The sequence below is a fragment of the Nycticebus coucang genome, chromosome 6 (genome assembly GCF_027406575.1).
Source record: "Nycticebus coucang isolate mNycCou1 chromosome 6, mNycCou1.pri, whole genome shotgun sequence".
Taxonomy (NCBI): Eukaryota; Metazoa; Chordata; class Mammalia; order Primates; family Lorisidae; genus Nycticebus; species Nycticebus coucang.
The window spans coordinates 68,735,787-68,763,038 of record NC_069785.1 but is presented as its reverse complement, the minus strand read 5'-3'; the positions used below and the strand labels follow the sequence as shown (position 1 = coordinate 68,763,038).

At 50.3% G+C, this 27,252-nt stretch overlaps 1 protein-coding gene across 19 annotated transcripts in view; it reads left to right on the top strand.

The window, feature by feature from the left end:
• The window catches only part of MEGF11 (multiple EGF like domains 11), a 407,430-nt gene that overhangs the window by 148,312 nt on the left and 231,866 nt on the right, over nucleotides 1-27,252 (top strand). For 18 of the 19 annotated variants that reach the window (XR_008380529.1, XR_008380530.1, XR_008380531.1 and 15 more), the window contains one exon: nucleotides 1,307-1,407. The exons of the other annotated variant lie outside the window; for it this stretch is intronic. Coding sequence is in view for 15 of the 18 variants with exons in the window: in XM_053592998.1 (XP_053448973.1) it covers nucleotides 1,307-1,407 (101 nt within the window). In the remaining 3 variants the exon portion in view is untranslated. The remainder of the gene's footprint in view (nucleotides 1-1,306; nucleotides 1,408-27,252) is intronic. 19 annotated transcript variants of the gene reach the window in all.

The window sequence follows — 27,252 nt, the reverse complement described above, 5'->3', positions numbered from 1 at the left end:
CTGTTCTGCTGCCAAAGAGGGGTCCACAGGGCAGATGCCTCCAGGTGCTGTTGGGCAAATGGAATGAGCTCTGTCTTCCAGGCCCCAGGACTTGGGGTTGAGTCTGAGTTACATCCATGACCTTGGGCAGGTCACTTCCCCTCTCTCTAGTCTCTACAGCCACTCCACATCTCCACCACTTTGACTCAGCATGTGAGGAGTGGGCTTTGCCTACCCCATTTTGACTCCCTTCTTAGGACTCAGGTCTCACACCTCCATATTTCCTCACTCTTAACTCCTTCACTGCAACCATCTATAAGGCCTCTGAGCACTGGCACAGGACAGGAGAGTAAGTCAGAGGGACCTTTGAAGTTAGAGGGAGCTTGCTTTGAATTCCAACTCCAATTTATGAGCCGTGCTAGTCATTAACTTCTCTGAATCTTAGTTTTCTCATCCATAAAAAAAGGGGGGAGGGGAAGTCGAGGCTAACATAAAATAAAATAAGTATAAAAACTCTAAAAGAGAAATAAAATAAATACAATAAAGGGAGCATAATAATGGTACCTGCCTCAGGAGTTTTGGGAGAATGAAATGAGATTTCGCCTATAATCTCTCTGGCACAGAACCAAGTCTAAACACTTAAGTCAGAAGACTAGATGCTGGGCATCAGACCCCCAGTCCAACAGCATCTGTTGTTTTGTAAACCTCTTTCCTCTGCAGAGTGAGGGGTCAGCTTAGGCCTTCCCAGGGGTGCCACATGGGGCACTCCTCCTGGAGGTGTCATTTTTGGTGTCATCAGGGGATTAAGTCACTCTCTGAGACTAAGTTGGACTCAGGGCCCTTTTGCTGAGCTGCTTCAGTTCTCCTGGTTGATGGGCCAACATCCAGGGCTGTGCGCTGTCTGACTTGGTGGAGGTGGGGGTGGGGAGTGGGGAGCTCCCACAGAAGCTCTCAGGGCTGACTCCTGTCCAGGTGACCTCATGGGCAACTTCAGCCCAGAACCTGGAGGTTTTAAGGAACCAAGGAGAAGCTTATGGTTCCCCTCCACAATGTCACCCCAGAAAGTGTCTTCTACAGCCCTTCTAGTTAGAAGAGATTGGGGAAAAGTCAGCGGTTTAGCAAACGCTGTGTTGGTAATACATTCTGCATCACAACAGCTCAGATCCCGCCATCGATTTTTTTATTGTGTTCCTTCATATTCGAAGCCACCATGCATTTTAAAGTAATTATTGAATGGCATCCTCAATATAGCTTAACACAAATATCATTCTAAATGGGAGTGATTGATTTTCAATACTTTCAAGTCGCTTTCTCCCTTGTGCCTTAGGATCAGTTATAAGACAGCGTATCGGCGAGGCCTCCGGACCATGTACAGGCGGAGGTCCCAGTGCTGCCCTGGCTACTATGAGAACGGAGACTTCTGCATACGTACGTAGAGGCTACTGCTGTTCTGGCCTCAGTGGGGACAGGAGGGAAAAGGAGGAGAAGGGAGGTAGGACTGACATCCAGGTCACCTGGGCAGCAGGCCTCAGCCAAAGGGCTCCAAAGTCCCTGCCTGCTGCCAGGGCTCAGAAGGGGTAACGGGATTTGTGCAAGCTCATTAGCAAGGGTTTGGCCATCAGATCAACCTCCTTACTAGGTGGATGGAAGTGGGTCAGTTCTAGGCTTTGATTGGGGAGGAGTGGATCCTTCTGGAGTGGACATTCTGAGGAGCAAGTGGGGAGGAGTAGGGGGACCTGACACAGAGATAAGGCCACAGTGGGTTTGAGAAGGCTTTGTTGGATGGAGGGAGAGATGGATGGAAGCAGGAGAGGGATGAAGGAAGGCTGGGTCATTGGATGGCAACACCACAGTACCTAGGAGGAAGATAGCTGGGGCAAGGCAAACCAGGAGGTGGGAGAATTTCCAAAAAGGACTGGGGGATACTGGAGAAAAGGTGGATGCATGAAAGACGAACATTACCTTTTCCCTGGTTTATCTGCAGTGGCTCAGAAAACTGAAGCCTAGTGTCCCCCAGAAAGATGAGAGCTGAGTTGCTGGCAGCCACGGGCTCCCTAGGAGGGGCAGGGCTGTGTAGTGGGAGGCATGTAGGAGCAAGAGCCTGCAGATCTGGGCCTCCCAGCCAGGGAGCTTTGGGAAAGTCACTTAAGCTCTCTGGAACAATGATCACAGGGCCTTGTCAGATTCTAAGGGACCCTTTCTCTACTCACCTCTGACCAGTGAAATGGGACCAGTGTGGGGCTTTTCCAGGGGGCATTAGAAGGTTCCCTTGACCTCACAAGAGTGTCAGGGAAGCTGGGAGCCCCCTGTTTAATGACTGAGAAGAGAATCCACCCCCATAGCTTCTGCCTTCTCATTTAGAGAGTGATTTTCCTCGTTAGTATTCTCTTTGCCATCGGGTAGGTAGAAGTAAGCTAGCACCAGAGAGAAAATTGGGGCAGAGTGGGTGTGTTAACGTTGGGAATGAAATAACAATTTTCCCCTACTGTTGTTACATCTCTCCTAATGCTGGAGAAACTCAATTCTAACTGCATTACAGGGATGAATGAAAAATGCTCCCTTAAATGAGTTCGATAATGATGGTTTGCAGGAAAAACAAAGAAACACACCTAAAACAAATCTCAAAAGGGTGTTGTTCCTCAGAAGCAGGGCAGAGGTCTGGGCTAGGACAAGGTATAGGCTTGTACCTCACCTGGGATGGGGTGACTACAGGGACCCAGGAGGAGGAGTGTAATCAGGACAGAGGCTCTACTGCTGCTGCTCTGTGGAGTGAATGAGTGAGGCCGGGGTTGTGACGCAAGACTTGTAAAGCCTCAGCAGGAGGGATGTGAGTGGACCGTCCTACCTCAGGGCATGGTGATGGACTTGGGGAAATTACAAAGGGAGTTTGGACGTCAGCACAGGGCTCCGGGAATGGAAGAATGTGTTCCTGTTCTAATTTCCATTAGTGGACGGCGGTAAAGCTTTTGGAAAATGAAGAGCCAGGCGGAAGTGCTAAGTGTCTTTATTGTACAGGGGCTGGGTTTTGCTGACTGGGAAGGGAGGTTTACAGCGCTCTGATCTACTCCTTATGTAACCACCAGGCCACCTGCTGAGCTGGTGGTCACAGGCCTGCCCACCAGGAAGTCAAGTTCATCAAAAAGCCAGGACTGAGGGGTTTCTCTAAGAGAGGACAGGAGAGTTCCAGCAGAGAGACAGGGCATATGGCCCCCTAGGTACTGGTCATGATAACGGAGGTCACACAGACCTGGGTTTGAACCTCGCTCTGCCGCTGCCAGCCTCTTTCTTTTCCTCTTCGTTGTCTTCTGAGCACAGGCTGTGTGCCAGGCACCCTTGTATTCACTTTGGGTACATGGATACATCTATTCCCCACAACAGACTTAAGAGGTAGGCATCCTTATCTCTTTCATTTTATAGATGGGGAAACTGAGTCACAGAGAAATTAACTTGCCCAAGATCACACAGCTAGAAAGTGGCAGGGCTTGGATTTGAACCCAGACGCCAGAGTATGTGCTCTTGGACTGCTTAGACAGGCTGTCTGTTCCCCTGCACTCAGGCAAGACCTTACCTCTCTGAACCTCCGTGTCTGCTCATGTGAACTGGGACAGGAACGCCTGCATCACCAGACACAGAGTAGGTGCTTAATAAGTGCCAGTTCCTTCCCCTGTGGCACTGGTTCTCAGCATGTACTGGCTCTTACTTTAATTGCTCAAAGCCTCCATGAACCCTCTCCCTGGGAGAATGCTCATTGCATGTGTAAACCTGAACCCACAAAGTCCTTTCCAGATAATGTGCATAGGGTCCCGGATCCCTTGCAATCCGTAAGGGGCACGTGGTGACTAATTTCTGCCATGTGCTCATGTTTATCCATTCAGCATACGAGGTCTGACAGTTAAGTTCTTGAACTCATTCTATAAAATGTGCTACATGTCTCATTGTTGAATATCACTACCATCACCTTTTTTTTTTCCAGACAGAGTCCCACTTTGTCACCCTATATAGAGTGCTGAAGTGTCATAGCTCACAGCAACCTCAAACTCCTATGCTCAAGCAATCCTCTTGCCTCAGCCTCCTGAGTAGCTGGGACTATGGGCATGTGCCACAACACCCGGCTAATTTTTCTATTTTTAGTAGAGATGGGGTCTCTCCCTTGCTCAGGCTGGTTTGGAACTCCTGGGCCAAAGCAATCCACCTGCCTCAGCCTCCCAGAGTGCTGGGATTACAGGTGTGAGCCATGTGCCTGGCCACTATGGTCACCTCTGCTGGGATTACAGGTGTGAGCCACAGTGCCTGGCCACTATGGTCACCTCTGCTGGGATTACAGGCATGAGCCACTGTGCTTGGCTACTATGGTCACCTCTGCTGGGATTACAGCCATGAGCCACTGTGCCTGGCCACTATGGTCACCTCTGCTGGGATTACAGGCATGAGCCACTGCACCTGGCCACTATGGTCACCTTTGAGGTACTCCTCTCTAGAAGCTATGCACTGATGCCAGCGCCTAGCCCACCTTTCCAAGCAATTTCAGAACTGTTTTTCTGGAATGGCCATCAGAGCTGTCAGTGTACAAGGTCTGACCATTAAGTTCTCGAACTCATTCTAGAAAAAGTGTTTGAGGGGTGGACTAGGTGCTGGCATTGTTGCATAGCTTCCCAAGGGACGTACTTTGAGGGTGAACGTAGTGATATTCACCAGTGAAGTATGGAGCACTTTTTCTAGGATGAGTTCATGAACTTAAAGCCTCACATATTTGTTCTTTCCCGCTACAAAAGATACAAGGAACATAGATACAGATGATGGATGGTTGCTGCCCTCAAGCAGCTTGCAGCCAGGAAGAAGGAGGTGGCTAGAACACAGAGGGTGCCGTGGAAAGGAGTTTCAAGCCAGTATCTATTAGATGCCTTCTATGGCCTCCCCAGAGTGCCAAGCTGCAGAGTATAAGGCAAATGTTAGAAATATCTATTGCCCTGTGAAATCTACATTCTTGTTGGGAAGGCAAGATCAACACTCAGGAAAATCATTACATAATAGCCCAGACACCCGATATGCAAAAGACCAGACAAGGACAGATGAGCTCAGTGGGACAGAATGCTGTGACCTGAGGTGTGAGTCTTTGAGCTGGACCTTGAGGGATGGAATGACATCATTGAAGGGGAGGGAACCCCATCAGCAAAGACATGAGGTGGGCATGGAGGAGGCCTGACCATGGTGGGCAGATCTGAGCTGGAAGGAGCAGTGGGGCTGGCTGGGTTAGGAGGGGCGTTGATGTCATAGGAGGTACCACAGGTACTGAGCTCAAGGTGTGGAGAGGGCAACTTGCTTCTGAGGGCTGGAGGAGGAATCTGAGCCAGGCCTTTCTCCTTGAAGCACAGCTCCATCCTTTGTGTGGTGCTCTTCCCGGGTGCACGTCTTCAGGTTCCTTCTCATAAGCACAGAAATCGTAACGGGCTAGAGCCCTCCCTAGCAACCTCATTTTCACTTGATTAGCTCACAAAGTCATTCTCTGAGGTGCTGGGTTAGGACTTCCACGTAGGGATTTTGGAGGGACATAGTTCAACCCCTACCAGGCAGGTGTCAGCCATTCTAAGCCTCCTCTTGATCTTGCTTATTGTGATAGGAGGAAGAGGCCAGGGGGACCAGCCTGCCCTGCTCATGAGAGAGGAGACCCGAGGGTTAGGGAGCTGGTGGGTGGGAGAAATGCTGGTGAGAGCCTGAAGAAGTGTGATAGGGCACGGGGTGCTGGTTGGAGAGGTAGGAGCTGAGGCCTGTAGCCCTGCCGTTCCGTTTCTCCCTCCCCACCCCACAGAGGCCAGAACTGAGAATGCTGAACCCTCAGGATCCTGCACAAGAACATCCCCTGAGCTCTGGGAGGGGGCAGGGGGCCATCACCTTTCCTCCAGAACCACGTTCTTAGAGCCTTTTTTTCTCACAAGCAGTCAGACAGGGAGTACTGATGCTGCTGGACTGGAACCACACTTCAGGAACCCCTGGGCCACATGATGCTAAGGGACCCAGTTGTTGTGCTGACCAGGGGCGAATGAGGAAGCTGCAAAGAGGCCCAGCGTGTTGCTTGACAAGCCGCTACATCCCCTTCCTGTTCATCCCCTTCCTGCTGGGCAACAGGGAGCATGGTAGTCAGCGGGGGTGGGGGATGGGGGAGTCTTTCTGTGCAGTCCCCCATCTCCCACTCCTCTAGGTCACTGTTTTCCCCACGAGGAGTCAACACCCCCAAACTTACAGGTGGTGTCTCCTGGCCCCTTCAGTGGCCACTTGGTCTGCCAGAGCCCACCCCTTGCAGTGTGCTTTTCATCAGATCCAGCAGAGGAGGGATGACCCAGAAACTCCAGGCCTATGTGTGGCTGAGAGGCCTGGCTGAGCTGTGGCCTGAGAGGGCCTAGCGTGCTCAGGGCACACCATCATCTTGGCCCCAGGGCCAGGGACTGTGCCGGCCCCTGATAGCTCCGTCTGTTCAGTGGTGGCTGTGGCAGATTCCCACAGAGGGAATCTGGGGGTAGGAATACACTGGATTCAAGTGTTACACATGAATGTAAAACTTGAATTCCTCAACTGACTCTAAGGCTTAGCTACTCCTGTTCCGTTGTTGCTGTTGATTTGCACAATTGTTTAAATTTAATTTCTTTGTCTGTTACTTTGCTCATCGTGTCTCCTTGCATCTCACTCTCCAATGACGTTTAGTTTAACACTTCTTGAAGGAACTTTTGGGTTTCTTTCGGGACAGTCTATGAGTGATCCTCTCTCTTCGGCTTTATTCGTCTAAAAGAGTCCTGACTTTGCCCTCTGCTGTACGATGGTTCAGCGCCTGCGGCGGGCTAGGTTTCCCCTCGTGCTCTCCCAGCAGTTTGAGTGTGGCATCCACTGTGTGCCGGACTTCGTCCTCGCACCGCTCTGCCGCTTCACTAGCACGTTTCTGGGTGTGGAGTTATTTTTATTTATGCCGTTTGCTTCCCAGGGGTATAGATCTTCTGCAAGCTAATTCATGATGAAATCAGTTCTGGAAATTTTTCATCCATATCTCTTCAAAAATCTACTTTCCTCCATTCTCTCAATTCTCTCCCACTGGCCCCTCTGATATTTCAGACCCTCTCACTCCACCCTCTGTCTCTCCTGAATTCTCATTTTTCATCTCTTTCTCCCTGCCAGCTGCGTCTTGGGCATTTTGTTCAGATCCATTTCTTGGATCCTCTGGTTCTGCTGATTAACCTGTTGAGGCCTCACTTTCAGTGACTATATGTTTCATTTTTGGCATTCTATTTGTTCTTTTTCAGATACACATGTTCTTTTTCTATGGTGTCCTATTCTTTCTTTATGAATTCTATTCCTTCTTTTATTGCTTTAATTATTTTAAACATATTTGTTTTATAGTCCCTTCCAGATAGTCCTATTAGTTCTATTAGCTCAACTTCCTAGCATATCAGCTCTCCTGTTTATGCACCTGCTAATTCTCCATTATGGGGCGTTATTTCCTCATGGAAGCTGTACACGTTTTATTTATTTTCATTTTTGAGATAGAGTCTCACTTTGTTGCCCTCGGTAGGGGGCCATGGCATCATAGCTCACAGCAACTTCAAACTCCTGGGTTCAAGCGATCCTCTTGCCTCAGCCTCTCAAGTAGCTGGGACTACAGGCACCCGGCCAGTTTTAGAGATGGGGTGTCGCCATTCAACCACCTCGGCCTCCCAGAGTGCTAGGATTACAGGCGTGAGCCACCATCCCCAGCTGAAGGCTGTAAATTCTTTAGCCTTTTCATTCCCCTTCCCCATGCCCTACACATTAGTTTTGTTTTTTTCTGGTTGGGCACCCTGTTCTTTCATGGGCTTAAGGCCGCTCTTTACTTTGATAACCTGGTTTGGAATTTCATGGTATGTGTGGGGTAAAGGATTACACTTTTTGTCTGTTTCTTTTTTAATTGATGCGAAATTAACATAATACAAAATTAAATCATTTTATATCATACAATTCAGTGACATTTAGTATTTGCAATGTTATGCAGCCATCACCTCTCTCTAGCTCCAAACTATTTTCATCACCCCTGAGGGAGCCTCTGTGCCCATTAAACAGTCACTGCCCATTTCCCTCTCCTTTTTGCTTCTTACGGGAGACTTTTTCTCCATCTAAATATCTTGTTTTATCTCTAGGTTGGTGGGCAGCATTTTCAAGTATCCCTCCTTGGAGCTGGCAATTTCCAAGGCCAAACCTGCCCTGTGTGGGTGTTAAATCCCTGGCTCCAAGCCTGGGCTGGGGGCTGTAGCCAGATCTGACATTCCCTGGGCTAACTTGGCTTTAGTATCTGATGTGCTCCTCCTATGAACTCCCCCTTTTCCTCACACTTAGAGCCCAGCTATTTTTATTATATTTCGGGGGCACTTTTGTAGCACAAGGGGTACATTAGCCCTTTCTGCCATATCACCAGGATTGCCCCTGTTTTATGGCAAGCAGTGGAGTACGGTCTTTATAACCAGACCCTGTGACATTTAATTCAATGCTTCCTTGGACAGGTTGCTAACTTCTAACAGTAATAATGACAACAACAGCGTCATGTCTGCTGGTTTACCCAGCACTTTCACATACAGTGTATCACTTGCTGTCAGACTGGAGAAGCGAACATTATTATCACTGTGGGTTCACAGGAGAGAGCCCTGACACTCAGAGAGGCTGAGTGACTTGTTTGCATGGATACGTGGCAGACTAGGAATTCAGATCATGCCACTCCAAATCCTGGACTTTCCCCTCCTATAGTGGGTTTTCTCTTAGCAGGAAGGACCTGTGGGCAGAAGACAGAAGTGTTGTCAGCCAAGAGAACAAGTGAGGAGTTTTGGAGGGAGAGCAGGGGATCGAACATGTACTGGTTTGAGTTCAAAATTTTGCTAAGGTGAGCCCTGATAAGTGCCAGGATCGAGGTAGCAAGTGAGCGTGGGAGCAGAGGACTGGGATATGTGTGTGTGTGTGTGTGTGTGTGTGTGTAAGCAGAGCTGTGACACTTATCTGAAACTCAGCCCTCCACACAGCTGCTAGGCGAAAGAACTCCCTGCTGACTCCCTGAGAGGCCCTCCAGGGACGCTTGCCTGCTGCCCTCACCAGAAACTGTGCTGATGCCACTCCCTGGGTCACCGACACCTGGTGCTGAGCTTAGCTGCCCAGAAGAACAAACCATCCATCCTCTGTCTGTTCATTCCCTATCCATCCACATTTATTCTTGCTATTGGGCACCTCTACCTTTGGAGGCACTGCTGAGCCTGGGGATGGGGAGATGAATAAGAAGCCCATGGTCTAGGGGGAGAGAAGCCATCATAGCATGATAAGCAGTTTGAATAAACAAGCAGGGGTGTCACCAGGCTGGTGATGGGGAAGGGCCCCACTGAGTGGTTGAAACTAATATGGCCACCGGGGTCTGGTCCCCAGACTGTGGGCTTAAAAGGTTGATTTAGAGCTCAGGGTGGCTGAGCTCCAGCTGGTGATTCACAGTGACAAAACTCATAAATGCTGAAGCTTAACCTTGCTGCCAATTAATTCATTTACAGTAAGACGCATAACTACCAAAGATTTGTCCTCATTCACTTTTTAGTGCTTGTCACGTCCTCAATAAATAAATAAGTGAATTCATGGTCTGGGCACCCATGATGCCCAGTGGTCTCTCTGGGCTCCCCTTTCTGTCAGCACCTGTTTAGACGCCTCCTGTCACACACACCTGTTTGGAGCCACATGGCGGTTAGCTGTGTGTACTCTCTGCCTACCATCCTGTCCCTTCTCTGGGTCTGCATCAGCTGGGCCCCTCTGCTGCTGCTGTCCTATTTATCTGTCCATCCCGGAAGCAGAGAGATTGAGTCTCCTACATGGCTCGTCCCCAGGGCCAGAATACTCCGTGTTCTCTTATTCCCTGGGGCTTCATGCAGGCAGCCCCGGCTTCTTAGAACCCTTGGTCCTGCTCTCCTGATTTCTGCCTAGTGGCCCTTAAACACTCAGTGCAAACCCAAACATTCTCTGCGAGCCCTGCCCTGACACTTCCTTCTCCTCCACCCCTGTCCTGATGGCAGCCCCTGCTCCCCAGGGTCCTGTTGTCAATGTGTTCGTGGTCTCCCTCATGGGACAGTGAGCTCCTTGAGGGCCCTGGCTCTGTAGGACTGCCCCCCTCCCATAGCCCTAGTGCCCAGCACAGGACACTTGCAGCCTAGTTGACTAGCAGGACACGTGGGCTGGCTTTTCCCAGGGACCCCACCCAGAGGAGTAGGCCCTGGGCAGAGCCCTGAGAGCCCAGAGCCTGCCTCACACAGGGCGTTCAGGTTCCCAGAGCCCTTCCCCAAGTTCTGGTGTCTGCATATATGTGTGAAGAGTCCAAAGACCCTCCTTTTGGGCTCTGCTGGGACTGAGCCCATTGTTTCAGAAACCAGGAGGCCATAGGGGGAAGGAACAGGCAGTTTCTCACGGCGCACCTCCTAGTTTGCTGAGCTCCTCTTCCCTCCAGGCCATGAAGGGGATCTTATGGAGGGCAAGCCAGTCCCCACATTTCTTCTAATGCCTTCTGCCTGGTGAAGGAATGCCGAGTGGGAACACCACCTCAGAGCCCCTCACCTCTTCAATTGGTATCTCTGGAGACCGGTCTTTGAAGATGGGCACTGGCCAAGCCCCATGGAGACCCAAGAATAGGGTTACAGGCACACATCCCACAGTCCCTACCTTGTCTGTACCTAGAGGTAAAAATAAAGCTATTGAACTACAAGCTTATCACTTCTGCCAGTAAGTTAGAATGGAATAGGGCCCTGGAGGCCCCCTGTGGCGCCAGGAGTTAACCCCGCTTGCTGGCTGATGGGAAGGTGAGGGGTTGGGAGGAGCACTTATTGATGAGAACAGGAATACATGATATTTTAAAATTCAGTATCCTTCACCCCAGTCTAAATCTTGGCCTGAACCCAAGTCCCGTGATCTCATTTGACCCTGGAAATGTGGTGTGTCTGAGGAAGGGCCATCTCAGCTCGTGGCTAGCTGTGTGAACATGTGTGTGCATATGGAATTGTAAGTCTACACATGAGGGGTGTCTGTGCAGGCATATTGTACTGGGTGCCGTAAAGGTTAAGAGCACAGACCCTAGACCCGGCTGCTGCCTACTGCCTGTGTGATTTTGGGCAAATTACTTGGCTTCTCTGTGCCTCATTTTACTCAGCTATAAAATGAGTGGTAATTCTTTGTGACAATGGGAAGATTAAATAAACAAATGTTATGTAAAGATCTCAGAATGGTGCCAGGCATGTGGACAGTGCTGTGGAAATGTGAGCTTGTCTTATTACACACATACGAGGATACTCTTGAGAATTAGGTTTTGCGTGCAGACCTCCCTGCTTATGTTTGTGCGCATGCGTGTTCTGTGCGCCTCACTTGCTATATATGCAGATTGTGCATCTGCCCACAAAAAAGCCCCCAGTAACCCATGTGCAGAGTGCGAATCTGCATGCTCGTGTGTTCCAACAGTCTGTGTGTTCACGTCTCCATAGATTCTTCTGAGTCACCTTCCTCATCATAATTTCCCACTTTCCTTTCTCCCTCCCCTATTTAAGCAGCTATTGGTGCTGAATTGTCATCAGGGAATCAGAATTGCTTCTTTGCTCTGATGGGGTGGGAAGGGAGAGCCAGATGCCGCCATCAATCTCATTCCCCACAGTGGAGGCAGACCTGGAACCCAGGGCAAAGCCAGTGAGACCTCCTTTCTCCCCTGGCCAGAGAACTGCCCCTCTGGTCACCTTAATCCTGTACCAAAGTGGGAAGAAAGGTAAGCTCCCAAATCTGAAAGCCAGGTGGCCCCAACTTAAAGGCAGCCCCTATCCCTTTGGCGTGGCCGGGTGGAGAGCCACGGCTTTGGCCTCTGTTTATCCACAAGGCTTCACCCACCATAACGAACTGCAAAGGAGGCCTGATGGTAAATCAACAGCAAGTGTGATTTAGAGGATTCTGTTTGTTTGCCCAGCTAAGCTTTTGGCAAGGTAAATGTGTAAGCTGCAGAAAATCTCTTTGAAACAGCCAGAGGGCTCAAACACCCTTCAGTCCTCCATAAAGGATTCTCAAAATTATATGGACTAGATTAGTATTTCTATTACATAGAAACCATTTCAGTGGCTGCTTGAGGCTGTGAGAATAAAGTCACCAGACAGACCTTTTGTTGTCCTGCCCCCCAAGCCCATGGTAATTGAAGATTTCCCTTTAAAAGTGTGTCAGGTAGAAAGAGCTCCTAATTTACTAAGTGGAGGGGGCTTTGTTAGGGAGACTGCTGCTTTGTTCTGCCTGTCCTTTTGAATCTAGTTTGGCACAATGGACTTACATAAAGCACTATCAGAGGATTGATGCTGGGAGGGGACAAGGGGGAGCCCCCCAACCCTCCACTCCCACCCTGTAGGAGGGAGGCCAAGCAAGGACTGTTCCCCTCTTCTCTCTGCCTTTCTCCTCCTCCTCTGGCTTTCCCCTTTCCTGGCAGGGGCTCCTTGACTATGTGGACTCCAGAACACGGGGCAAGCACTGGCCCTGAGACAAACACGGTGGCTTTGTAGGAGTGGTGCCCTTGTTTTTTGGTAATCAGAGCACATTCTCCTCCTTTTTAATTGTGTCTCTGCATGGAAACTCCAGAGGCAATATCTAGGTTTGGGGCTGCATATTCTGCTGGTTGTCTCATTTGAATCTAGCTGAGGTCTACAGCCCCAGGTTGAAATGCCATCTGGTGCCTGATGGGAGAGTTTTGGTTGAAGAGGCTTCTTTGGTCTGGGGCACTAAGCAGCATTTGTTGTCTGAAAGTCCTCCCCCTCCCTGGCTTCCAGCTCCAAGCAGGAGGAGGTCATTGGACTTGGTTGAGAAGACTTGCATTTTGCCTCTAAGCAGGGAGCTGCCCCCAAGAGGCTATAGGATGTGAGCCCTAACCTACCTTGTAGGGATGGAGTTCACCTGCTCAGCCATGGTCTTGTGTACTAATGCAGGATTTCACCTTCCTCGCCCTGGAGTTACGAAGACCTATCAGCTCTGAAATTCTATTAAATCTGAGTTCAAATTATGGTGACTGAAGGCAGACATTTTTCTCATTTTGAAGTCAATAGGCAAAGTTAACATGAGACCCAAGACCAATAGTTCAAATCGCAAACTTGCAACTGCAGTTCTGAATGAAACGAACTGGAGGAAGAACCTAAGAGAAGCAGAGTGATTAGAAAGGAATTGTGAAACAGTCATGGAGATGCTGGGAAGTGCCATTTGGTTGTTTTAAGATCGTGAATGTGTACAGACGTAGGATTGCCTTGATGAGTTTTACATGGGCAGGGCTACTTCTTCCTAGACGCAACCTTCACAGCTGTCACAGGCCTTCACGGTTTCCCCTAAATACTTAACTACTTGGCCAGGGTGGGAAGAGGGAAAGATGATCTAACAGCGACCAGCCCTGAGACCTGCAGCTCCGGACAAGGTGGAGAAAGTTGTCTGGGCACATCAGCCCCATTTGGAACACATCCTAGATAGTGACCTTGTTGGAGAACGTCTACCTTCACATCTTATCTCACTTTATCCTCAAGATGACTTGCCAATAATGTAGTCCACTCTCTACATGTGTAAAACCGAGACTCAGAGGAAGTAAATGACTTGCCCACCGGCCTGTAGCCAGGAAGTGGTAGAGCTGGGGTTTTTGAGTGCACTGTTGTAGAAAACTCCAGGGATATAAAATCTACCAGGACCTTAAATTCAGAAGAATGGGACCCTTGTGCCTGGCTAGGGGGGTGGAGGTGGGGTGTCTCCTCATTATTAGCACCCAGGCTCGATGCAGTAGAGCCCTTCACTTCCAACCTTCAGGCTCAGGAACCTAGGGTTGCAGACCCACCTTGCACTTTTACTAGAATGACTGAGACACATGGTAAGCCACTTTGAGTCTCTCTTTCCTTATTTGCAAGGTAGGAGTAGCAGCCCCCAGCTATAAGAGCATATGATAGGGCTTTGTAATCCCCAGCTGCTGCCAACCCCACCTTGACCGGCTAGCAGCAGAAAGAATAGCTTTCTCCTCCTCTTCTTCTCCCCCCTTCTTTATTTACCATCAACACAGCTAATACTTACATAGCACAAACCATACGCCAAGCCTCATTTTTCTATTAAGCCATTGAATACTCATAACAATCTCATGAAGTTGGTATTATGAACACTCTCATTTTACAGATGAGAAAGTGGAGGCACAAAGAGGTTACATAACTTGTCCAAGATCACAGAGGCGTGAAGCAATAAAACTGGAAGTCAAACTCAGGCATCTGGTGTCATCTGCCTGCTTATAACTGTTCAGGTACAGCTGATGGCCTTCAGACTCAGCAGCTGCATTCGGAAGCTTCTGTGTCTGGTGTCTTTGGAGGCTGAGGTGGGCAGTATGTAGCTGACAGGGTCTGTGTGGCAGCTGCCTGTCTGGCCCCTGCTGTGTGTGGTCGAGCCGCCTGTTTTGCTCACTTCCTATTCTAGTTCCCATTTCCATCTGGGTTGAAGCTTGGTCTGGGGAACCCTGCTGTTTAGTCTTTATGTACCTCAGTTACCTCTTGTGTAGTGGGGATGATAACAGTACCTTCCACTTAGTTTTGGATCTAGGGAGGAGCCCTGGGTGTGTATGCATCAAGTTGGGAGGTGGGCACACAGGCTCCCCATCGACTTCCTAAAGAAAATGTTGGAAACCATCAGAGAGAATAGCAAATGCATGCTTTCAAACTCATAGTCCGTGTCACAGAAACGTGGTGCAGGACCTCAGCTTTGTGGACGTTAAAGCCCTGCCTGGCTGTTTGCTCTAGGACACGCACAGATTGCATTTCCCCCTAGACAGAAAGGACGGACATTTAGAGCTGCATCATCAGGGTCCCAGGGCTCAGCCTGCAGGTGTCCCTGAAAGAAATGACCCCACAGAGGGGTCTGAGGGCACAGTCTGCTTGTCACAAAGAGGTCTCTGCCAGTCTGCACGCATGGTTTTCCACTGTGGTGGTCACAGTGGTGGTGGTAAAGCTCAAGAGAGCCTGAATGGTATTGCTTAATGGCAGAAAGGTGTATGTAAGATTTTTCTCCATTTGTTTGGAATGAAATAAGCCTCTGTCAGACAAATGAGGAAACTGGGATATATATAGGATAAACAGCAGGGTTGCCAGGACCAAGCTTCATCCTAGCAGTATAACCTCTCAAGGTTACTTCCTGCCCAGAATTCTGGGGTGTATCTGGGTAGGGTGAAGGCAAGCTTTGCCCCAAGCAGCGAAATGGCAAGCTGACTTCTGGGCAGTCTCCTTGAGCAGAAAGCTGAGCCGGCACACGTTGCACACCAGCTCCCTGCATTTACCTTGGGGAGCTTCAGAACACAGCTTCTGACTTGTGTACACCCCACACGAAGAGCGATGTGGATGCCTCACTGAAAAAGTCTTTATTTCCTGTTGAGAACGAGAGGGCGGTTCTAAGATCTGTGAATTTGCTTGTGGAAAGTGGTTTATTTCCCAGAGCTGCGTACCGAGCAAGGGGAGCCATATGGCCCAGCGGTGGAACAGCTGTCTCTCGAGAAGGAACAATTTGGGAACTTCCACCATCTGGGCGAATTACGAGACTTGCAGTTTTCATGCATATGTCATGGCAAGTTACCAACAGAGCAGTCAAGTGGGTTGATGATGGAGAGAGATGGAATGTCCCCGTGCTCCATGCCCTGGCCAGCAGCACGACCCTCCATCCCTAGAAACCCTGACTCAGCAGCCACCTTCTGAGCCTGTCTGCCTTGGCCGGGGCCTGCCTCTGAGGTCATGTGGGCCAGTGCTCCGCCAGCTCCCTGGGGATCCCCATCACCTCTGCCGGGAAGGTGGGCCTTGCACTTCCTCCAGAAAATATACATGACATCCTTTAGCTATAGCTTCTACTTGCCTCTTTGGCAGGGCTGGGAAAATCCAGTTGAAGAGTGCTTAGTGTTTGGGGGCTGTTATATTTTCTCTGCTCTATGATCCATGGTAGGCTAAAAGGGCCAGAGCTGCTTTTCCTCCCTATAGAAGATAACTGAAGCAGGACAGGCCTGCTCGGGGAGAATTAAAGGTGATGAGAGGCATCTATTGGCTGGAACCATTAATATCCTTCCCCCACATGGCCCTCTCCCTTCCTCACCTCCTCAGCAGGATGGAATAACAAGCATTTTCCAGGGGGTCCTCATCCCAGTGAGAACTCTTTTTTCCCTGTGATTTCGGGTGGCCTAACAGAGCAAGTGCTGCCCTGTCCAGGGAGCAGTGGGGAGAGTCACGTGGTGGGGCCCGTGCAGCCAGTGCCAGGCCACCCATGCGTGTTCTTCCTCCATTATTACGCTGTGCTTTCTGGTGGGCACTGCCAGTCCCCATTCACAGATAGGGAAGCAGAAGCACGGAGAGGCTGAGTAACAAACAGGGGACCTGGCCCATGATGGGGGACTAGAAGAGGTAGGATTCAAATCCAGGTCTCTCCAACTCCAGAGCCGAAGCTGTTTCCTAGCCACAGTGCCAGACCTGTTAGATCTCTGAGCATGGTACTAACAGACAGTGTGTGTTTTAGACAAATTACTGTGTCTCAGGGCCTCTTGGTGTCTGTCCACTGACAAGCCAGGAATTTTCGCATCAGACTGATTGTACCAGTCTCCAGAAGGTTCCTGCTAAAATGTAGCTATTACCTGGATGAATGGACACAGTGCCCTCCCACCTCTAACGCTCACTCTGAAGCCAGCTCTGCCCTCATGCTGCCTGACTGCCCCATACCTTCTATTACGCAGATAACCCCAGCTGAATCTCTACAATCCACGTATCACAGCCAATCTAAGCAAGGTGGCGTTGGGTGGACTGCCCAGGTTCCAGCAGGGAGGAGGCAGCCCAGGGCCCTGGCTGTGCCCCTTGCTTCCAGCTTGTGGGGTGGGACACAGGCTGAAGGCCACTGACTCCCCAACCAGAATAAACTGCTCTCCCTTCAGAGGCTGAGAGCAGACTCTGTGAGTCTCTGCTAGTCACCAGCTGGGCTCCAGGTGGCATTAGGTCATTGTTACCTGTCCTCTCCTTTGGGGGGGGAGGGTTGTCCTGAGGAGCCTCCAAAGCAGGGTTTGAGTCTGAATGTCTCTATTCTCTGTGGAGCTAACAAGAGTTAGTAGGGAGTAAGGCACAGCAGCTCATGTCTGTAATCCCAGCACTTTGGGAGGCTGAGATAGAAAGATTGCTTGAGGTCAGAAGTTAGATACCAGCCTGGGCAATGAAACGAGACCTTGTCTTTATAAATAATAAAAAAATAAGCTGGCCATGGTGGTGTACACCTATCATCTCAGCTCCTTGGGAAGCTAAGGCAGGACGATCACTTGAGCCCAGGAGTTTGAGGTTGCTGTGAGCTGTGATGATGCCGCTGCACTCCAGCCTGGGCAACAGAGCAAGGCCCTGTATCAGGAAAAGAGAAGAGAGGGGAGGGGAAGGAAAAGAAAAGAATTAGTAGGGTTTATTGGCCATTCAGTGTCTACCAGGAAGGCTCTCTGGGGAAATCAAAATAGCCCCTCCCAAAAAGGTGGGGCCTTGCTCCCTAGTCTCCTGCAGGAGAAAGGCTGATTTGGTCTTTAGAGGGCACTTTCTTTTGGTTCCCCCTCCCCAGAGATGGTTCTGGCACTTGGTGACTGTCCAAGCCTCTGGAGCCTTATGTGCTGGTGTTAGTGTGGCAATGGCCTCTCATCAGAGAAGCCGAGGAGGCCAGGTATTCCTGCTTGTCTTTCTCTATTTTCTTCTTCTTTATGCATTTGCCCTTTTCTTGGGTGGGGCCATCTCAGAGCTCTCCTCTTGTTTTACCTGTGTAGAGGGGAGGGCTGGAGACAGCCACCTCAGTTACCTTCAGCCGCTGGCAGCTGGTGCCCCATTCCCAGATGGCTACCTCCTCCCTCTTCTCCTTTGTCTCTGAGTCCAGCTGGAGCCCTCTTTAGCTGCACCCTCATTCTCCCTACACAAGACTCCAGGGGATGTGGGGGTCCCTGGGACATGGATTTTGGGGAGATAGCTGCCCCAGGCCCCACACTGGACTTGAGGGGTGTGTGAGTGGGATTGGCCCAGATGGTAGAGGGAGGGGAGCTGCACCAGGGGACAGTGGGCACCAGGGGATCCTCACTTACCGGTGTGGGGTTCAGTTTTCTGATCCCTGGCAAGGCATACTGAGAGAGCAAGGGCCAAAATTCCAGTGGCATGGCTGAGGCTCAGGGCTGGGTCGGACCCTCTGATCTGTAACCCAGGCCTCGGGTTGGTGGAACCATTTGCAAATCAGGAGACATTTGGTTCGATCCTGATGCTTCTCTGCACCTCCATCAGGGAATCACACATTCCCAGGGTTAGGTGGGACCCTGAAAGTCACTAAAGCTAGACAGAGCTCTCTGGATGCTGATGTCTGCCCCAGACCTCTGGGCCACCATTTATGCTCTTGATATGTAAACAGGCCTCACAGAGCTGTGCAATGTGGAGGCCCTGCAGTTTGATTACCTTGGTTGACAGAGAGCTCACTATCTCCTGAGGGAGCCCAGGTGGGTTTGGACCGCACTAAAGAGATAAAAGGTATTTATTTTGGTCCCAGAATAAGTTTTTCTCTTCCACATACAGCATTTCAGATGTTTTAAAAACTATCTCCCACTTCCCTGCTTCCCAACTTATGCTTTCTTTTTCAGGCTAAACATCATTAGTTGACTTAACACCATTTATATGTCGGGCTCTGGTCTAGGTGCTGATACGACAGGAATTTATAAAACAGACATGGGCCTTCCCTCAGGGAGCTCAGAGCCCAGCAAGACATTATTCTCAGATTCCTCCTCTTAAATGCAAGAAGGGCTGCAGGGCTGGCTTGATCAGGGTGACAGTCCTGCTTTGCTTTTCATACTTGTGCTAATGTCTGTGTGAAGCTGGGCAGATCACCTGACCTCCCTGGACATCACCCTGAGAATAACATCACTTGTCTCCTGTCTCACAAGGTTAGAGGGACCGGACACCAGTCACAGTCTTACTTTGTTATTCACAAGTGCAGGATATTATTTCCACCTAATGCCACAGGGACAAAGAGGCAGGTAAAGAAATTTATTTATTTTGGTGGTGTCTCTATGACAGCAATTTCTGTACCTTTTTGGACAAGAAAGTCCTGCATTCAACAAACACACACTAATAGCTAAACGATGTGGTTGTTGAGTGCTCCTGTGCCCTTAGCTGAGGTCAAGGGTTGGGGATGAATGTTAGGGGAGAATAAAAGAGACGGAATGTCTGTGCCCACAAAGCTGACACCTAGTGAGAGACAGGCTTTAACAATTGTCTCCAGATAAACCAAGTATGACACTTAAATGGGTGGCTTAAAGAAGACCAACGTGGGGTGCTGAGAGCTAATCCCAGGAGGACCTCCTTCAAATGGCAGGATGGGGGAATCAAGGGAGTAAACTGAGGCCTGAAGGATTCAGAGGTGAAGTGTGAGGATGCAGAGGGAGCTCCCGGCAGGGGGAATTGAATGGCTGAAGACCCTGAGGTGGGAAGGAGTTTTGTACACCTAAGAAACTAGCAGATGCTGGCGGCCAGAAGGCAGAGGGCTGAAGAGAAGGTGGTAGGGATGGGTGGAAGAGGTGGATGTAGCCAGATCCCATGGGGCTCCCACCAGCTGGACTGGAGCCCATGCAGCCAAGAGCTGGAGCAGAGGCCTGGGGGTGCGGAGGTGTTGTCACTGCTACAGATGGCAACTCTTGGCCCTGAGACTGCCAGGCCACCAGGGCCGCATGTTCACTCCCTTGGGGCTCATCCCATCCCCTCGCGGGAATAGAACTCATGCTGTTGAGTGAAACCCCGTTAACCTCTGACTCCCTCTCTGGATGTGACTTTCCCAGGGCCAAGACCATAGAACATTCTGGTACCACCTGTCCCCAGCACAGTGCCCTGCCAAAGCAGGCTTTGCTGCACTGGCTTCTGGCTGTGACAGTCCTGCTGACTTGTGTTACCTCGGGCTTCCTCCTCTGAGCTTCTTGGGTTCCTCATCTGTCTATATCTGGTGAACAATCCCGACTCTGTAGAACCGCAGGTTGGGACGGGAGCGGGAAGCAAGTGAGATCACAGGCAGAGGGGTTTTTGCGCACTGTAAAGTTAGGAAGATGGAAGGTTGCCCTGGTCACCGAGGCCTGGCCCCTGGTGATCTTCACCCCTTCTCCCTTTGCCCGCGTGCCTTCAGCTGCTTGTTCTCGCACACAGGGAATGGGACATCCAGCAGTAGGTGAGTTGCCTTGGTAACTAGCTAGTTGCCTAGCTGTGAGGGTGGGGGGTTGGAGTTTGCACACAGGAATCCCAAGAGCCCACAATGTAACCACTGTGCTCTCCTGCCACATTTTGTATTTTCTGCTAATCACTTGCTCATATATCTTGTGCTATCTGCGTACCTTGCGGTAAGGAAACCATCATATCCTCATTTTCTAGAGGAAAAAACTGGAGCTCTGAGAAGAGGAGTACCCTTAGGTCACACAGCCAGGTCTCCTGGCGCTGGGTGGGGGGTCATGCCTTTGGGTGGCCTGAGTTCTGGCCCTGGAAGAATATGGAGCAGGGCTCTTGGGGGCTGTGTTTGCACGCAAGTGTGCAGGGAGCCAGCCACACGCCCACACGGCCTGCAGACTTGCCTGCACCTTCTGAGGACCTGTCAGATTCCATGGCAACCCACATGCTGTCACTCTGGGCCTGATAATGTTTTTGTTGCTCTGGTAAAATATTTTGTTGACTGCGAGCTGTTCATACCCTCTGTAGGTGCTCCAGGGCAGGGGGTGGAAGAGGCAACATTTTTTGTGTGTTTAGAGGGCTGAATTGCTTGTCACTTTTCCTCTACTTTTCTGCCCTGGGGAAAAATAAGAGTCCTGCCTTTTCAGGCTTTCTGGTTTCTGGAAGTGTGTGTTCTCAAGCACCAGGGAAGCCAGAAGCACTGTGGGCCCACTCTCCTCGGGCAGCATATGGAGCCCAGGCTGCCGGCCCCCATCCCAGCACAGCTCCCCGTGGTAAGGCACTCAGTGACCACAGGCCGCTCTGTCATGCCAGGCTCCCAGCTGGGAGGACTAATCTGGAAGGAACAGCGGACAGGATTCTCTGCCCTTTGATGGCTGATAGCCCAGCCTGCTAGAGGAGCCTCCCACATGCGAGGCGGCAATTAATCATGCCAGCTGCTCTAGGAGACAGCAGAGAGAAGGCCACAGGTAATGAGAGTCTGTGCCAAGTGCCGGGGCATGGAGCTGGGAGGTCTGGGCTCTTGGCTGGCTCTGGCATGGGTGACCTTGGGCAAGTACTTCATGTCTTTGAGCCTCACTGTTCCCATCTCTAAAGTGGAGATAATAACAGACCTGGCTTGCCTGCTCCTTAGGGGAATTGGGAAAGCGAATGAAAATGAGTATTTTTTAGAGACTACAGAGTGCCAGGTGAATGGTAACTGTTCTGTTTTGTCTTTCTTCATTTCCTCCTTCCCTTCCTCTCTTCCTCTTTCCTTTCCTCCATCCATTTCCTTTTTCCTTTCTGCAAATACCTACCAAATTTCTTCCCTGTGTAAATACTGTGTGAGGTGCCAGGTCATACATGGGGAGAGAACAGGGTGCAGATAAAGAAGACCCAGTTCTACCCTTGAAGGAGTCTGAGACTAGTTCGGAGCCAGATGTCCCCAGAAGTGTACAAAGTATAGAGTGTCGGCTACTCTGCCCAGTGGGCGCTCTGGGCAGGACGTGTGCAGAGCAGGGGCAGGGGTTGAGCCTGGAAGAGAGGTGGGCAGCAGGGGGAGGACAGACCAGCATTTCAAGAGGGAATCTGCTGCACTGTGAGGTGGAGGGGGAAGGGGCACAGGACCTAAGGAGCTCACTGTCCTCTCAGCTAGAATGCAGTGTCCCCTCAAAACCTGACACTGGGCCGACCAGGAACCCATCAGCTCCCTTCCCTACACTCTAAAACTCCCCTCTCCTCTGGGGGGCTCTCCTTGAGGTGACAGGGCCAGCCACACATCCTACAGCCACTGCCTTCTCTCGCTTCCTCTCTGCCTTTGCTCCAGCCCCACAAAGGGCCAGACTGACTCGGCTTGGGCAAAGAACCATCACTGAGAAGGAGAAAGGGAGGAAAGGGGTGGGGTGAAGAACTCTGTGGCTTCTGTGTCTGTGTCTGGCTCACAAAAGGAGCTTCGAGCAGGGCTGCAAATTAATTAAGGAAGCAAGCGAGGGAAGGAAAGCAAAAGAGTGTAGGAGAGGAGTGGGCGAGAAGGGAAAGACGCGCGCGCGGAGAGGAAGGAGGGAGGAAGGTCTTCTCCATTAGGTTGGTGCAAGTTGGAACGAGGGAGAATAAGTGTCTTTTTTAAAAAATCAATACCACTGTCATTGTGGAACAAGAGTAAACATCATCTTGGGGAATCTAGGCAGTTCTGCTTTATTGGGGGGCCCCATGTTGTGCTGAGACCGACAGCTGCCGGGACGTCACTGCTGCTGCCCCTGCTCCGCCAGCCTCACGCCGCTCCCAGGTGCTAGGGGACCCCAGGAAACTACCGGTGTCTGGGGCTGGGCTGGGACCAGGTCATTACTGGGGAGGGGAGCCCTCAGGCCCCAACTCAGCTGCAGAACTGACCTGCAGGCAGGGGCCGAGTGTTGGCCCCTTAACTGGAATAAACCTTTGATGCTTGCCAGTCCTGAGCCCCTTCCCTTAGGGCTCTGCCCTAGTCGTAGTGACTGTCACTTGGGGCTGATGTGGATATTAATGTGTTTCCTTTCCCAGAGGATCCTTTTATATGTTAACAGAGGCCTTCTGGAGAGTGTGCCTTATTATTATTATTTTTTTTTCACAATATTAGTGGTATTTATTTTCTGCACAGGTAACACATTCTTCTGGCTCAAAATGTAGCAGTTACGAGAGGGGGTACGGTGTAAATTTTCTTCTCCCAATTCCTTCTCCCTAGAGGAAACCAATGTTAACGGATTTTTAATGCACATAAAAGGAAGTATATATGTATTCTTTCCCTATACTTTAAATTTTTTTTGAGGCAGAGTCTCACTATGTCACCCTGGGTAGAGTGCCATGGTGTCACAGCTCACAGCAGCCTCAAACTCTTGGGCTTAAGTGATTCTCTTGCCTTATCCTCCCAAATAGCTGGATTACAGGTGCCTGCCACAACACCTGGCTATTTTTGTTGTTGTTGTTGTTGTTGTTGTAATAGTTGTCAATGTTGTTTGACAGGCCTGGGCTGGATTTGAACCTGCCAGCTCCGGTGTACGTGGCTGGCACCCCAGCCACTGAGATACAGGCACCGAGCCATTAATTCTTATATAAATGGTAGCATATTCTGAATTCAGCTGTCTCTCTTTTGTTCGTGGTAGGTCTAGCTTTGTGTGCTTCATCAGGACACAAAGACTCTGAGTCCACGTTGTGACTGCATGGTGTCCCACTGTGTGCCTGTCCCATCATTTATTTACCCTTTTCCTGGTGCGTGGGTAGTTCAGTTATTTCCAGGCTTTTACTCTTATAAACAGAGCTGTAGTAAATGACCCTGCACATTTGTCATTTTCTCAAGTTCAAGCACATTGAGGTGGTGCTTTTTCCCAACAATACAGAGTCAGGCCTGTGGGTGAAATGTTTGGGAGAGAAGGGAGCGTCTTTCCACCCATTCTCATCTCTGCTGCTTCTCCTGGTAGCTGCGGGCTGCTCCAGGGTGAGGGGCGGTTGGGAGGAGGTAATGGGCTGGACAGAATGTCTGCTTCCCCCACCCCAAGTCACCAGAGCTGGGATGATGGCGCATCCTCTGCCCAGGTGACCCTGCTCTGAGCAGTGGAGCTTGGAGGGGAGAGCTGGTTGATGTTCTATGTCCACAGTCTTCATCTGCTCAAAGAGGCGCTCTGTGCCACCCCTCTGGGGGTTTCCTCCGGAGCCAGGAAACCTTCCCTGCTCACCCAGCCCGTTGCCAGCATTGTTCTTGCGGCCGACTGCCCTGCAGGCTTAGGTCTGCTAGAGCGGCCTCACGGGAGAGTGGGGGGCAGCGCGGGCTCTGGGCATGCAACAGCCCTGGGTTTGAATTCTGGCTTTGTTACTGAGAAGCTGTGTGACAGGTGGTGGTTTTAGAAATAAAGAAAATTATTTAGTCAGGTGTGGTGGCTCATGTTTGTGATCCCAGCACTCTGGAAGACGAAGGAGGATGGAGTGCTTGAGCTCAAAAGTTTGAGACCAGCCTGAGCTGCAGCAAGACCCCAGGCTCTACTAAAAATAGAAAAAACAATTAGCCTGGCTTGGTGGCCATCGCCTGTAGTCCCAGCTACTCAGGAGGCTGAGGCAAGAGGTTCTCTTGAACCCAAGAGTTTGAGGTTGCTGTGAGCTATGATGCCATAGCACTCTACTCAGGGCAACAGAGTGAGACTCCATCTCAAAAAGAAAAAAAAAAAGAAAGAATTTAAAAATAATGTTAAAACATTAAATAAAGTTATTTGAAATGAAAGAAAACACTTTAGGCTTGACCCTGGGTCAGTGCATGGTTCGGATTGGGGGAATGAAAATCAACTTCTTAAAGCTCTGGTCAGGGAGGACTGAACATCCCAGTTCAGGGAATGGCGTTCTGCAAGAGCTCTGAGAGTTTGTCTTCCTGCCACCTCCTACGTTGTTCTGGCCAAGAGTGTGACCTGTTCATGTAAGGAATTAACAGAGTTGGGGCAAGGACAGAGGCCTCTAGACTCTCAGGCCAGGGCAGTTACTTAAAAGTTTTTTCAAAGAAGTGCAAACTCCTGGAGAGGCAGGAAATTCCTAAACAATTTAGCAAGGAGGGTACACCTGATATGTTGAAAGGGATGTGATGTTGGCGAGGACTAATGGGGAAAGCACAAACTCCCAGGGGTTGCAAGGGAAATTAGGGGTCCCCAGGCTGGGCCAACATGCTGGGAGGGAAGGCAGGACCAGGATGGGAAGAGTGACCTGACAATGGTCCTCACAGTGGCCTCTCGCATATAGACGCTGTGCATCATTTCTATTAAGGGCCTGGGTCAGGAATGAGATTTAAAACCACAGGGACCACAAGCTTCCCATTGCCAGGGGTGTGGGAGAGACAATGCTCCTAAGCCTTGGGGTGGGCGATCGTGGTGATCCTTGCTGCAGTACCCAGGACAGCAGACTAATTTGAAAGGAAGGATATGTCTCCATGGTGGGCACTGTCCCAGCCACACCCTCCTCAGAAGCTGTGGGTTCCTGTCACTCTGTCTCCAGGTTGCTTCAGATCCTAATAGAAAAATGTCCCCTGACGGTTTGTCATATCTAAGGGTGGGCTGAGGAGCAGGAAAGGGGAGACTTTGCACCAACACTGGCAGGTTCTGATGAGGCAGATTCAGCTCAATGAAGCAAAGAGCTTTGGAGTGATCAGAGCTGTTCATAAAGGGAGGGGGAATCATTGACTTGTTCTTTCATACAGTCAACAGATATTTACTAAACACCTACTCCGTGCCCATACGGGACCCTGAGGATACCATGATGAGAGAGAGAAACACCATCCCATTTCAGAGGCTTCTAGTCTAGTGTTGAAGACAGTCAAACAAGCAAAACAGGGACAAGTGACCTGTGCTAAGATGGGGTGGGGCAGGTGCTAGGGAGCACATGTCAGAGACAGCTACCCTATTAGGGGTGGCCAGGGACAGCTTCCTAAAGTAAGCAACATTTAGAGAGAGGCGTGAGAGATGAGTTAGCCGGACAAGGCAGAAGGAGCAGAGTGCTGGGGTTGGGGGTGTGGAGAGGGAGACCAGCATAGCACGTGCAAAGGCCCAGGGGTTGACAAGAGCTGTTCTTACTTGAGGACGTGGATGCAATGGAGTGAAGTTGTAATAGAGTGACTGTGTTTGCTGCCAGCAGAAGCATCTTTGGAGGGGGTTATCATGGGATATGGTAGAGGGGCAGTGAACACCAGGAGTGGTAGAAGAGGGGACTGTGTCATTATTTGGCCCCTTCTGTCCCAGGGAGATGCCGTTGTTCTGAGTCTGTTGAAGTCCCTGAGTTCAGCATGTTTGAGTGGCAAGTATGTGCTATCTCCCCCAAAATCAATGGTGATAGTGAGAATTGGGATTTCTGGGGCCCTTGCTGGGGGTGGAACACAGCTAAACGCTTTTCAGCATTATCTTATTTAGCCTCATAACCCTTTATTTAGGTAATGTTATCGGTCCAACTTTGTAGATACAAGGCTTCAGATGTTGAGTGATTTTAATTGACTCAAGGGCCTCCTAGCTAAGTAGAAGGACCCAGACTCAAACCCAGGCCTGTGCTATCTGAAACCGAGGCGCTTAACCACTTCTCTCCGCCTGAGGCCTCCCAGATGATGGGTGTGACCCATCTGTCCCTCCTTCCCGCACTACTTCCTTTGGGACACTATTGTATGTGGTTGTGAGAAGAGGCCAGCTCCTTTGGGGAAGGCGTGTTGCAAGGCAGAAGCAGGGTCGAGTTTTTAAATCAGAGCATTAAAAAAAAATGCTTGACAAGCTTCATGTTTTGCTTTCCTCGTAGTTGGTGAGGATCAATTTCCCAAAGAAAAAAAATCAATCAGTTGGAATGTGTCTTTCTGGAGAAAGCCTGGCATCTGTCAAATGGGGGAAAAAAAGACCCAGAGAAAGATTTTCTTGGGTCATGTGCTGGGGGTTGCTGACTCAGGCCGTATGCTTCAACATCATTAACAAGTTGAAAAGCTGTTGCTCTTTGCAGGAATACAGTATTGGTGGTTTGAACAGCTCAGCCAAGAAAATCCTTTACAAAGTGAGGAAGGCTGGAGGTACCGGGAGAGGCCACAGGCAGATCTGGGGCCTGCAGAACCGACTGAGAGTTTTTATCAGGCCCGGTGGTCCTGCCTTGATTGCTTTAGGTGGGAGCCCAACAGGAATGTTCTGGCAAGGTGAAAGTTTTAATTGATAAACAATTATTAACCTTAAGCCATGTTGAGGTGAGGCCGGTTAATATCTTAGGGGTGATTAGTAGGTAAGTGAGAGGTCCCCAGGGCAGTTTGTAACCTGACACTGGCAGTTGATGCTAGATGGCCCTTGGGGCTTCAGGCTGGAATGGGCAGGCCCAGACCCCAGGCCTAAATCTTTCCAGCTGGGCTTTGTTGTGACAATCCTTGTCTATTAGCTGGACAATCACTGAAATTTTTCTAAAGAGTATTTTGCTGCCCCTCCATGGGAGGATATGGGGCTTAGTATTGTTGTGGTCTCTTAGGTTAATTATGTACTCCCCAGTGGGCAAGGACCAGTGAGCAGTTACAGCGCTGGGTGAGGGGAGTGGAGAGAAGGGAGAGGCC